The sequence below is a fragment of the Salmo trutta genome, unplaced genomic scaffold, assembly GCF_901001165.1.
Source record: "Salmo trutta unplaced genomic scaffold, fSalTru1.1, whole genome shotgun sequence".
NCBI classification, from domain to species: domain Eukaryota; kingdom Metazoa; phylum Chordata; class Actinopteri; order Salmoniformes; family Salmonidae; genus Salmo; species Salmo trutta.
The window spans coordinates 73,191-88,114 of NW_021822760.1; the positions used below are offsets into that span (position 1 = coordinate 73,191).

Consider the following 14,924-nt stretch of genomic DNA (forward strand, 5'->3'; position numbering starts at 1 on the left):
ATATCATCAGTAAGACCAGACTCACATCAGAGACCAGCTACAGTTCTAATATCATCAGTAAGACCAAACTCACATCAGAGACCAGCTACAGTTCTAATATCATCAGTAAGACCAGACTCACATCAGAGACCAGCTACAGTTCTAATATCATCAGTAAGACCAGACTCACATCAGAGACCAGCTACAGTTATAATATCATCAGTTAGACCAGACTCACATCAGAGACCAGCTACAGTTATAATATCATCAGTAAGACCAGACTCACATCAGAGACCAGCTACAGTTATAATATCATCAGTAAGACCAGACTCACATCAGAGACCAGCTACAGTTATAATATCATCAGTAAGACCAGACTCACATCAGAGACCAGCTACAGTTCTAATATCATCAGTAAGACCAGACTCACATCAGAGACCAGCTACAGTTATAATATCATCAGTGAGACCAGACTCACATCAGAGACCAGCTACAGTTAGTTATAATACCATCATGTTATTAACCACACATGGCAAGGACCAGTGCTATTAGGGACAGCTATCTGTCACATCACAGATAAATAACACAGTAACCCCATTTAACAGACTACTAAATGCTTCACCTTGTAAAATGAGGTAATGGCAGTGGGGGGTGGGGGGGGGGGGGGGGTCTATGAGAGTGACAAGTTATTACTTTTCTAATGAGACGGCTCTAGTCTCCATGAAGAATGGCAGGGGAAATGGAGGAGCGATATTTAATCAGTGCATGGTTTCATCCAGCAGGCTGCTTGTTGACAAGCATCTCTCTCATTAGGATTTAGTCATATTAATCATTTCTGCTCAATTGAGACAGTCACCACTAAATCCAATTTCCCCACCATGTCTATTGGCAACTGGCAATAATCTGTCTGTGAGGCGGAGTGGGATGAAAATAACAACCTTTAATGCATTTTCTAGACGTTTATATGACATCTCTGGGTATATTATGTATTAGTAATCATGGCTTTGGAAAAGATGATTCAAAGTTTAGCCTAAATGTAACTTAAACAGTGCATCAGCTACGATGTTGATATATAAATCTGTTTTGCCACAGTAACATAGAAAATACAGTTTGACGTCAGATGTACAGTAGGTGGGGTGTGAATATTGCAACTTCTCCTTGTTAACCTGGTTTATTATTTGACACCCTCTCAGTGTTGGCCAGCCGACAGGTATCCAAGTGAACCACAACCATATTGGTAAACAACCACATTACTTTTACCACTCCAAGGAGCTCAGATACTGTATGTAAGCATAAAACGAAGAAACTTCAATTACGTATCAAGGTTATTGACGCTCACTGCACACAGTACTTGATGTGTGTGTGTGTGTGTGTGTGTGTGTGTGTGAGAGTGTTCGACTGCAGCATTCTAATCCAATTAGCTGCGGCAGTGCTCAGATGAGCCGTGGTCTCTGGCTCTGTTCCCTGCTCTATTCTGCCTGTGATAAAGTTGATTAAGATCTCTGTTGGTTTGGATGAGGAGAGAGACTCACAGCTCTTAAAGCGAACCCCCTGATTCATTGGCTCTAGATGGTAGGAGTGGACATAACTTAGCAGAAGGGTTTCAGAAATGTAGCAATAAGCATCCGTTGAAGCCTCTAGGCAGTGTGCTGTATGTTTTATGATGGAGAGATGCTAGAAGATGTTCAAACAGCCAATTGGGAGTTATTCAATAGTGTCAGAGATCCTGATCCATTAGCTTGTGAATCAATTAGAACTGACTGAGGTCCCATCTTATTAAACAAGAGATCTCATTTCGCAATCACGCACACGCATGTACCGTACTTGATCTGTACACACACACACACACACACAAAGTAGGGCTGGGCAATATGACCAAAATATAATATCATGGTCATTTAAAAGAATTGGACGGTATGAAAGTATGGTTTTGAATAATAGAAGTTGTAAATGTGCTTTATTTGAACATTTTTACATTTGAGTCATTTAGCAGAAGCACTTATCCAGAGTGACTTACAGTTAGTGCATTCATTTTAAGATGAAAGTGTTGGTTCAGAAGGGGGGTGGCCGAACAGAGTGCTATTTTGTGATTTCAATGGGTCTTTCTCCATTCTAATTGGTTTATACTGTTCAATTCAACCGAAAATTATTTTCAGCATTTTCATCAATTTCTGCATTTCCTGCGCTCATTTGAGATCATTTCTACACTTCCACGTACTGTAGGGCTGAACAATATGGGCAAACAATCTAGGCCTTATTTTTAACCAAATGTTCCAATTGTGATTTGGTGTAACGCCCTGGCCATAGAGAGGGGTTTTTTGTTCTTTATTTTGGTTAGGCCAGGGTGTTACATTGGGTGGGCGTTCTATGTTCTGTTTCTATGTTTTTGTATATCTTTGTTTTGGGAGCCGTGTGTGGCTCCCAATCAGGCACAGCTGAAGTTCGTTGTTGTTGATTGGGAGTCACACATAAGTGCATGTTTTTCCGTTGGGGTTTTGTGGGTAATTGTTTCTGTCATTGTGTTTCACCTGACAGGACTGTTCGGCTGTCAGTTTCTTGTTTTGTTTGTATAGTGTTCATTCTTAATTAAATATGATGAACACTAACTCCGCTGCGGTTTGGTCCACTCTCTCTCATGGCAGTTGTTACAGAATTACCCACCACAAAAGGACCAATCAGCGGAGGAAGGAGCAGCGCCAGGAGGAGCAAGAATCCTGGACCAGGGAGAGAAAAGACTGGACATGGGAGGACATCCTGGAAGGCAAGGGACCCTACACTTGGGAGGAGATCCTGGTCGGAAGGGATCGCCTCCCATGGGAACAGGTAGAGGCACTCAGAAGAGTGGAGGCAGCAGGAAAAAAGGACCAAAGGTTTGAGGGAACACGGCTGGGTAGGAAGCGCGAGAGGCAGCCCCCAAAACATTTTTTGGGGGGGGGGCACACGGGGAGTGTGGCAGAGTCAGGTTGGAGACCTGAGCCAGCTCCCCGTGCTTACAGGAGGCAGTGCAGTACTGGTCAGACACCGTGTTATGCGGTAAAGCGCACGGTGTCCCCAGTACGCGTGGAGAGCCCGGTGCGCTATATCCCAGCTCCTAAAATCTGCCGGGGGAGGTTGGGCATCGAGCCAGGACGGGTTGTGCAGGCCGTGCGCTCTACACCTCCAGTGCGTCTTCTGGACCCGGTCTGTCCTGTGCCTGCTCCACGGACCAGGCCTCCAGTGGGTCTCTCCATCCTGGTTAAGCCTGTGCCTCCTCCTCGGACCAGGCCTCCAGTGGGTCTCCCTATCCTGGTCTGTCCTGTGCCTCCTCCTCGGACCAGGCCTCCAGTGGGTCTCCCCATCCTGGTCTGTCCTGTGCCTGCTCCACGGACCAGGCCTCCAGTGGGTCTCCCCATCCTGGTCCGTCTTGTGCCTCCTCCTCGGACCAGGCCTCCAGTGGGTCTCCCCATCCTGGTCTGTCCTGTGCCTGCTCCACGGACCAGGCCTCCAGTGGGTCTCCCCACCCTGGTCCGTCCTGTGCCACCTCCCAGGACTAGGCCTCCAGTGGGTCTCGCTAGTCCGGAGCTGCCAGAGTGGCCCGCCTTTCCGGAGCTGCCAGAGTGGCCCGCCTGTCCGGAGCTGCCAGAGTGGCCCGCCTGTCCGGAGCTGCCAGAGTGGCCCGCCTGTCCGGATCTGCCAGAGTGGCCCGCCTGTCCGGATCTGCCAGAGTGGCCCGCCTGTCCGGATCTGCCAGAGTGGCCCGTCGTGCCGGATCTGCCAGAGTGGCCCGCCGTGCCGGATCTGCCAGAGTGGCCCGCCTGTCCGGATCTGCCAGAGTGGCCCGCCTGTCCGGATCTGCCAGAGTGGCCCGCCTGTCCGGATCTGCCAGAGTGGCCCGCCTGTCCGGATCTGCCAGAGTGGCCCGCCTGTCCGGATCTGCCAGAGTGGCCCGCCTGTCCGGATCTGCCAGAGTGGCCCGCCTGTCCGGATCTGCCAGAGTGGCCGGCCTGTCCGGATCTGCCAGAGTGGCCGGCCTGTCCGGATCTGCCAGAGTGGCCTGCCTGTCCGCCAGCCGGGCGCAACAAGGGTTGCCCGCCAGCCGGGCGCAACAAGGGTCGCCCGCCAGCCGGGCGCAACAAGGGTCGCCCGCCAGCCGGGCGAAGTCAGGGTCGCCCACCAGACCTTCGGCGCGGCCAGGTGCGCCACCTAAGAGGGCGACGCCAAGGGTGGGGCAGAGGCCACGTCCCGCACCTGAGCCGCCGCCGTAAGAAGGCCCACCCAGACCCTCCCCTTCAGTGTCAGGTTTTGCGGCCGGAGTCCGCACCTTGGGGGGGGGGTACTGTAACGCCCTGGCCATAGAGAGGGGTTTTTTGTTCTTTATTTTGGTTAGGCCAGGGTGTTACATTGGGTGGGCGTTCTATGTTCTGTTTCTATGTTTTTGTATTTCTTTGTTTTGGGCCTTGTGTGGCTCCCAATCAGACACAGCTGAAGTTCGTTGTTGTTTATTGGGAGTCACACATAAGTGCATGTTTTTCCGTTGGGATTTTGTGGGTAATTGTTTCTGTCATTGTGTTTCACCTGACATGACTGTTTGGCTGTCAGTTTCTTGTTTTGTTTGTATAGTGTTCATTCTTAATTAAATATGATGAACACTAACTCCGCTGCGTTTTGGTCCACTCTCTCTCATGGCAGTCGTTACATTTGGCTTGCAATTTAGAGCAAAAAGGTTGGGTGAACCGTTGGAATCATGGAAATATCATGATTATTCTAATTATATAGTTAGAATATAATAATACAGTGTTGTTTAACGTGACAATGAATGAAAGTGCCAGGGAGGAGTTATTGTGACAGGGTAGGAACCAAAGTGTTGATAAGTGTTTCCTAAGGGACAATATAATCTTTGGCTACATTTAATGTTTTCTCTTAGCTACTTCATGTATCTAACATATTCAGGCTTCGCGTATTCCACTTTGATTTCGAAGATACTGTTGCACAAACAACATGCTGATTTAGGTCTGCACCATCACTGGTATTATCAGGTAGTATAGCTAATTACGTTTGCTCTGATTCAGTACTCTCCCTGTAATCTCCCCATCCGTCCCCATACCCTCTCCTCCTCTCCCCTCCTCTAGCTAGCTAGCCAGCTAAAGAGCGATTAGCATTAGCGGCTAACACAATTTAGGCCCAACTTGCTAATAAAAATACAAATGAGCTGTTTGCAGATATAAGAAACACTAAATAATAGTGTAATTACAAAACACTAGTGGATTTATAATAAGAAGCAAGGTGAAAACAGTGTCCTTGTCATCAACATTGTTGCATGTGCTACATTGACCATGCAGACTGAACACAAGTGTCCCCTGGTCGAGGAACAACAAATGTGCTCCTTAAGTGACGGGGCGGGGCTAGGTCTGCGTGGAAAGCGTAGTGGAGAGAGATGACTCAAGTAGCGAAGTAAACTATAAAAATGGACGTTACACACTGCGTATCACATTTAACAAACCAAACATTCAAATACCGTTATAGAAGTTAAATTATAAACTGGGTGGTTCGAGCCCTGAATGCCAATTGGCTGACAGCCATGGTATATCAGACCGTGTACCACAGGTATGACAAAACATGTATTTTTACTGCTCTAATTCCATTGGTAACCAGTTTATAATAGCAATAAAGTACCTCAGGGGTTTGTGGTATATGGCCAATATACCACGGCTAAGGGCTGTGTCCAGGCTGTCCTCCGCAATGCGTCGTGTATAAGAACATTCCTTAGCTGTGGTATATTGGCCATATACCACAAACCCCCGAGGTGCATTACTGCTTAAGTAAAAAAAAAAAACTGGTCCGTGCATCAATAGCGGTATATGGTAGAATACGGTATAGTGGCCAGCCCTAACAGACAGTGTTTGTGACATACCGTAGTACAGTAGGAAGGGTTACCTGAGAGGTGAGGAGGTGGAGCACCACAGTCATCATGGGTACACTCTGTTTCAGCTGCTTGGCCTGAACAGTGGAGGGATGCTTCCTGCCCACTATACTGCCCAGCGAGGACAGCATGTCATCTACACAGTACAGAGGACAGAGGAGAGAGGGGTGACAGACAGACAGCATGTCATCTACACAGTACAGAGGACAGAGGAGAGAGGGGTGACAGACAGACAGCATGTCATCTACACAGTAGAGGACAGAGGAGAGAGGGGTGACAGACAGACAGCATGTCATCTACACAGTACAGAGGAGTGAGAGACAGACAGACAGCATGTCATCTACACAGTACAGAGGACAGACGAGCGAGGGGTGGCAGACATGTCATCTACACAGTACAGAGGACAGAGGAGAGAGGGGTGACAGACAGCATGTCATCTACACAGTACAGAGGACAGAGGAGAGAGGGGTGACAGACAGACAGCATGTCATCTACACAGTACAGAGGACAGAGGAGAGAGGGGTGACAGACAGACAGCATGTCATCTACACAGTACAGAGGAGTGAGAGACAGACAGACAGCATGTCATCTACACAGTACAGAGGACAGACGAGCGAGGGGTGGCAGACATGTCATCTACACAGTACAGAGGACAGAGGAGAGAGGGGTGACAGACAGCATGTCATCTACACAGTACAGAGGACAGAGGAGAGAGGGGTGACAGACAGACAGCATGTCATCTACACAGTACAGAGGACAGAGGAGAGAGGGGTGACAGCCAGACAGCATGTCATCTACACAGTACAGAGGACAGAGGAGAGAGGGGTGACAGACAGACAGACAGACAGACAGACAGACAGCATGTCATCTACACAGTACAGAGGAGAGAGGGGTGACAGACATGTCATCTACACAGTACAGAGGACAGAGGGGTGAGAGACATGTCATCTACACAGTACAGAGGACAGAGGGGTGAGAGACAGACAGCATGTCATCTACACAGTACAGAGGACAGAGGGGTGACAGACAGACAGACAGACAGACAGACAGACAGACAGGCAGACAGACAGAATTACATCTACACAGTACAGGGGATAGAAGAGAGAGGGGTGACAGACAGACAGACAGACAGACAGACAGACAGACAGACAGCATGTCATCTACACAGTAGGGGACAGAGGAGAGAGGGGTGACAGACAGCATGTCATCTACACAGTACAGAGGCGTGACAGACAGACAGACAGCATGTCATCTACACAGTACAGAGGACAGAGGAGAGAGGGGTGACAGACATGTCATCTACACAGTACAGAGGACAGAGGAGAGAGGGGTGACAGACATGTCATCTACACAGTACAGAGGACAGAGGAGAGAGGGGTGACAGACATGTCATCTACACAGTACAGAGGACAGAGGAGAGAGGGGTGACAGACAGACAGCATGTCATCTACACAGTACAGAGGACAGAGGAGAGAGGGGTGACAGACAGACAGCATGTCATCTACACAGTACAGAGGACAGAGGAGAGAGGGGTGACAGACAGACAGCATGTCATCTACACAGTACAGAGGACAGAGGAGAGAGGGGTGAGATACAGACAGACAACATGTCATCTACACAGTACATAGGAGAGAGGGGTGAGATACAGACAGACAGCATGTCATCTACACAGTACAGAGGACAGAGGAGAGAGGGGTGACAGCCAGACAGCATGTCATCTACACAGTACAGAGGACAGAGGAGAGAGGGGTGACAGACAGACAGACAGACAGACAGACAGCATGTCATCTACACAGTACAGAGGAGAGAGGGGTGACAGACATGTCATCTACACAGTACAGAGGACAGAGGGGTGAGAGACATGTCATCTACACAGTACAGAGGACAGAGGGGTGAGAGACAGACAGCATGTCATCTACACAGTACAGAGGACAGAGGGGTGACAGACAGACAGACAGACAGACAGACAGACAGGCAGACAGACAGAATTACATCTACACAGTACAGGGGATAGAAGAGAGAGGGGTGACAGACAGACAGACAGACAGACAGACAGACAGACAGACAGACAGACAGACAGACAGACAGACAGACAGCATGTCATCTACACAGTAGGGGACAGAGGAGAGAGGGGTGACAGACAGCATGTCATCTACACAGTACAGAGGCGTGACAGACAGACAGACAGCATGTCATCTACACAGTACAGAGGACAGAGGAGAGAGGGGTGACAGACATGTCATCTACACAGTACAGAGGACAGAGGAGAGAGGGGTGACAGACATGTCATCTACACAGTACAGAGGACAGAGGAGAGAGGGGTGACAGACATGTCATCTACACAGTACAGAGGACAGAGGAGAGAGGGGTGACAGACAGACAGCATGTCATCTACACAGTACAGAGGACAGAGGAGAGAGGGGTGACAGACAGACAGCATGTCATCTACACAGTACAGAGGACAGAGGAGAGAGGGGTGACAGACAGACAGCATGTCATCTACACAGTACAGAGGACAGAGGAGAGAGGGGTGAGATACAGACAGACAACATGTCATCTACACAGTACATAGGAGAGAGGGGTGAGATACAGACAGACAGCATGTCATCTACACAGTACAGAGGAGAGAGGGGTGACAGACAGACAGCATGTCATCTACACAGTACAGAGGAGAGAGGGGTGAGATACAGACAGACAGCATGTCATCTACACAGTACAGAGGAGTGAGATACAGACAGACAGCATGTCATCTACAAAATACAGAGGGGTGACAGACAGACAGCATGTCATCTACACAGTACAGAGGAGAGAGGGGTGAGATACAGACAGACAGCATGTCATCTACACAATACAGAGGGGTGACAGACAGACAGCATGTCATCTACACAGTACAGAGGAGTGAGAGACAGACAGACAGCATGTCATCTACACAGTACATAGGAGAGAGGGGTGAGATACAGACAGACAACATGTCATCTACACAGTACATAGGAGAGAGGGGTGAGATACAGACAGACAGCATGTCATCTACACAGTACAGAGGAGAGAGGGGTGAGATACAGACAGACAGCATGTCATCTACACAATACAGAGGAGAGAGGGGTGAGATACAGACAGACAGCATGTCATCTACACAGTACAGAGGAGAGAGGGGTGAGATACAGACAGACAGCATGTCATCTACACAATACAGAGGAGAGAGGGGTGAGATACAGACAGACAGCATGTCATCTACACAATACAGAGGGTTGACAGACAGACAGCATGTCATCTACAGAGTACAGAGGACAGAGGGGTGACAGACAGTCAGCATGTAATTTACAGAGACAGAGAGAGGGTTCTCTCCCCACCCCTCCCTTGCCCTCCCCTTTCCTCTCTCCTTTTCATCACCTCTCCTCCCCCTCAGTCTCCTCTCCCCACCCCTCCCCTTCCCCTCTCCTCTCCCTGTGATCTCTCCTCTCCTCTGCCTGTGATCTCTCCTCTCCTCTCTCCTCCTCTCCCTGTGATCTCTCCTCTCCTCTCTCCTCCTCTCCCTGTGATCTCTCCTCTCCTCTCTCCTCCTCTCCCTGTGATCTCTCCTCTCCCTGTGATCTCTCCTCTCCTCCTTTCCCTGTGATCTCTCCTCTCCTCCTTTCCCTGTGATCTCTCCTCTCCTCTCTTCCCAGTGATCTTAGAGGAGAATGAGCCTGGACCGGTTTGAACCAGTTGGGTCTGGCTTCCGGCCCTGATGGGAGACGTGCCATGTTAGCAGCACTGATTTACAAATTAAACGTCAGGAAAAGGTCAATACCTGGCTGGGTGATTTAAAATTCAATCAGAAAGGTAATTAAAATGAGGGAGAATCAAATTGGCTTGCTCCATCCAGCCATTGATGCAAGTTCCCCTCAACCCCACTTCACTTCACCTCCTCTCCTCTCCCCTCATCTCCCCTCCCCGCCCCTCCCCTCCCCTCCCCTCCTCTCCTCATCTCCTCTTAGTGCTGTGGTTTTTGTGTTATTGTGATTGATTTACCCAGAATGGCTGGCAGCTGCAGCACGACGTGACGGATGAGCAGATGGAGGCATTTTGACAGGTATTCATTGCTGCTTTGTAGCTCCTTCCCTGGCGTGGCCTGCCTGATGTCTCTTTCAATGTACATCACCAGTCTGCAAAACATTATCATTCACCTACAGCCTCCAATCTACCCTGGAGCCGGACGGAGCCGGGATCAATACAAACCACTGAAAACAGAATTAGTAAGACGTATTATAGCAAATAAATGATTTTCATTACAACAATTAGGGTTAAAAATAAAGGTTAATAGATTCAGAGATCAATGAGGAGCATCAAAACAGCCCTCAAGCTGCAACAAGACTCTTGAACTCAAACACACAGCCTACAAGTTGAAACAAGAACAACCCTCATAAGCAAGTGGATAATAATTAGCTGAAGAGACAGAAAAACCCTGCCAAACACTGACATTAATAAACCATGAACAAACAATCAGAGTAGGATACAGTACACCACTGGACAGAGACAGATGTGATGTCTACAGGTCAGTACACCACTGGACAGAGACAGATGTGATGTCTACAGGTCAGTACACCACTGGACAGAGAGACAGATGTGATGTCTACAGGTCAGTACACCACTGGACAGAGACAGATGTGATGTCTACAGGTCAGTACACCACTGGACAGAGAGACAGATGTGGTGTCTACAGGTCAGTACACCACTGGACAGAGAGACAGATGTGGTGTCTACAGGTCAGTACACCACTGGACAGAGACAGATGTGATGTCTACAGGTCAGTACACCACTGGACAGAGACAGATGTGATGTCTACAGGTCAGTACACCACTGGACAGAGAGACAGATGTGGTGTCTACAGGTCAGTACACCACTGGACAGAGACAGATGTGGTGTCTACAGGTCAGTACACCACTGGACAGAGACAGATGTGGTGTCTACAGGTCAGTACACCACTGGACAGAGACAGATGTGGTGTCTACAGGTCAGTACGCCACTGGACAGAGACAGATGTGGTGTCTACAGGTCAGTACACCACTGGACAGAGACAGATGTGATGTCTACAGGTCAGTACACCATGGACAGAGAGACAGATGTGATGTCTACAGGTTCAGTACACCACTGGACAGAGACAGATGTGGTGGTCTACAGGTCAGTACCACCACTGGACAGAGACAGATGTGGTGTCTACAGGTCAGTACACCACTGGACAGAGACAGATGTGTGTCTACAGGTCAGTACACCACTGGACAGAGGACAGATTTGGTGTCTACAGGTCAGTACACCACTAGACAGAGACAGATGTGAGTGTCTACATTCAGTACAACCACTGACAGACTGATTGTCTACAGGTCAGTACACCACTGGACAGAGACAGATGTGGTGTCTACAGATCAGTACACCACTGGACAGAGACAGATGTGGTGTCTACAGGTCAGTACACCACTGGACAGAGACAGATGTGGCGTCTACAGGTCAGTACACCACTGGACAGAGACAGATGTGATGTCTACAGGTCAGTACACCACTGGACAGAGACAGATGTGATGTCTACAGGTCAGTACACCACTGGACAGAGACAGATGTGGTGTCTACAGGTCAGTACACCACTGGACAGAGACAGATGTGCTGTCTACAGGTCAGTACACCACTGGACAGAGACAGATGTGGTGTCTACAGGTCAGTACACCACTGGACAGAGACAGATGTGCTGTCTACAGGTCAGTACACCACTGGACAGAGAGACAGATGTGGTGTCTACAGGTCAGTACACCACTGGACAGAGAGACAGATGTGATGTCTACAGGTCAGTACACCACTGGACAGAGAGACAGATGTGGTGTCTACAGGTCAGTACACCACTGGACAGAGACAGATGTGCTGTCTACAGGTCAGTACACCACTGGACAGAGACAGATGTGGCGTCTACAGGTCAGTACACCACTGGACAGAGACATATGTGTCTACAGGTCAGTACACCACTGGACAGAGACAGATGTGATGTCTACAGGTCAGTACACCACTGGACAGAGAGACAGATGTGATGTCTACAGGTCAGTACACCACTGGACAGAGAGACAGATGTGATGTCTACAGGTCAGTACACCACTGGACAGAGAGACAGATGTGGTGTCTACAGGTCAGTACACCACTGGACAGAGACAGATGTGGTGTCTACAGGTCAGTACACCACTGGACAGAGACAGATGTGGTGTCTACAGGTCAGTACACCACTGGACAGAGAGACAGATGTGGTGTCCAAAGGTCAGTACACCACTGGACAGAGACAGATGTGGTGTCTACAGGTCAGTACACCACTGGACAGAGAAAGATGTGGTGTCCACAGGTCAGTACACCACTGGACAGAGACAGATGTGGTGTCTACAGGTCAGTACACCACTGGACAGAGACAGATGTGTCTACAGGTCAGTACACCACTGGACAGAGAGACATGTGGTGTCTACAGGTCAGTACACCACTGGACAGAGACAGATGTGGTGTCTACAGGTCAGTACACACTGGACAGAGACAGATGTGCTGTCTACAGGTCCAGTACACCACTGGACAGAGACAGAATGTGCTGTCTACAGGTCAGTACACCACTGGCAGAGACAGATGTGGTGTCTACAGGTCAGTACACCACTGGACAGAGACAGATGTGATGTCTACAGGTCAGTACACCACTGGACAGAGAGACAGATGTGGTGTCTACAGGTCAGTACACCACTGGACAGAGAGACAGATGTGGTGTCTACAGGTCAGTACACCACTGGACAGAGACAGATGTGGCGTCTACAGGTCAGTACACCACTGGACAGAGACAGATGTGGTATCTACAGGTCAGTACACCACTGGACAGAGACAGATGTGATGTCTACAGGTCAGTACACCACTGGACAGAGAGACAGATGTGATGTCTACAGGTCAGTACACCACTGGACAGAGACAGATGTGATGTCTACAGGTCAGTACACCACTGGACAGAGACAGATGTGGTGTCTACAGGTCAGTACACCACTGGACAGAGACAGATGTGGCGACTACAGGTCAGTACACCACTGGACAGAGACAGATGTGGTGTCTACAGGTCAGTACACCACTGGACAGAGACAGATGTGTCTACAGGTCAGTACACCACTGGACAGAGAGACAGATGTGATGTCTACAGGTCAGTACACCACTGGACAGAGAGACAGATGTGGTGTCTACAGGTCAGTACACCACTGGACAGAGACAGATGTGCTGTCTACAGGTCAGTACACCACTGGACAGAGACAGATGTGGCGTCTACAGGTCAGTACACCACTGGACAGAGACAGATGTTTTATCTACAGGTCAGTACACCACTGGACAGAGACAGATGTGTCTACAGGTCAGTACACCACTGGACAGAGAGACAGATGTGATGTCTACAGGTCAGTACACCACTGGACAGAGAGACAGATGTGATGTCTACAGGTCAGTACACCACTGGACAGAGAGACAGATGTGGTGTCTACAGGTCAGTACACCACTGGACAGAGACAGATGTGGTGTCTACAGGTCAGTACACCACTGGACAGAGACAGATGTGGTGTCTACAGGTCAGTACACCACTGGACAGAGAGACAGATGTGGTGTCCAAAGGTCAGTACACCACTGGACAGAGACAGATGTGGTGTCTACAGGTCAGTACACCACTGGACAGAGACAGATGTGGTGTCCACAGGTCAGTACACCACTGGACAGAGACAGATGTGGTGTCTACAGGTCAGTACACCACTGGACAGAGACAGATGTGGTGTCTACAGGTCAGTACACCACTGGACAGAGACAGATGTGTCTACAGGTCAGTACACCACTGGACAGAGAGACATATGTGGTGTCTACAGGTCAGTACACCACTGGACAGAGACAGATGTGGTGTCTACAGGTCAGTACACCACTGGACAGAGACAGATGTGGCGTCTACAGGTCAGTGCACCACTGGACAGAGACAGATGTGGTGTCTACAGGTCAGTACACCACTGGACAGAGAGACAGATGTGGTGTCTACAGGTCAGTACACCACTGGACAGAGACAGATGTGGTGTCTACAGGTCAGTACACCACTGGACAGAGACAGATGTGGTGTCTACAGGTCAGTACACCACTGGACAGAGACAGATGTGATGTCTACAGGTCAGTACACCACTGGACAGAGACAGATGTGGTGTCTACAGGTCAGTACACCACTGGACAGAGACAGATGTGGTGTCTACAGGTCAGTACACCACTGGACAGAGACAGATGTGGTGTCTACAGGTCAGTACACCACTGGACAGAGACAGATGTGGTGTCTACAGGTCAGTACACCACTGGACAGAGACAGATGTGGTGTCTACAGGTCAGTACACACTGGACAGAGACAGATGTGGTGTCTACAGGTCAGTACACCACTGGACAGAGACAGATGTGATGTCTACAGGTCAGTACACCACTGGACAGAGACAGATGTAGTGTCTACAGGTCAGTACACCACTGGACAGAGATGGTATGCATGTCAGTTAGCAGATACAGCTGCAAAACACACAGACACACAGACAGACAGACACACACACACGCACGCTTGCTTATTAACATGCAGTGTTAATTAGGCCTAAGTTGTTTTCCACCAATAGAACACACGTCTGCATAACATACTCCATCCACAGACGTTTACCCAGCAGCCATCAACCCTCCCCAAAAACACCTGGCTTCCAAATTAGACAGCGATGAAAAACACTGAGAAAATTGAGAGAAACACTTGCGTGGGGAAAGAAGCCCAAGCAAGTAACTGGCACTGGCATGATATGACTGGCATACAGCTGTTTTAAAAGCAAAAAGAAACATGGGGTCTTCAAACACCAGAAAATATTATATTAATCACAACCAAATTAACATGAAAAAAACAGTGTGCCAGATTTCAGTACAACAAAGCACCTTGGGGCAGCGATAGGCCTACATCTCTCTGTAGTGATACAGTATATTCCTGGTCCTTGGAAAGAAAAGACCTCCCCAGTGTGACAGGAAGACAGCT

General features: G+C 49.1%; 1 protein-coding gene across 1 annotated transcript in view; it reads right to left on the bottom strand.

Moving 5' to 3' along the window:
* The window catches only part of LOC115184206 (serine/threonine-protein kinase ULK4), a gene marked incomplete at its 3' end in the record, with an annotated part of 77,989 nt that overhangs the window by 2,500 nt on the left and 60,565 nt on the right, over window positions 1-14,924 (bottom strand). The window contains 2 exon segments of the mRNA XM_029745227.1: window positions 5,893-6,014; window positions 9,890-10,023. Coding sequence (XP_029601087.1) covers window positions 5,893-6,014; window positions 9,890-10,023 — 256 coding nt within the window.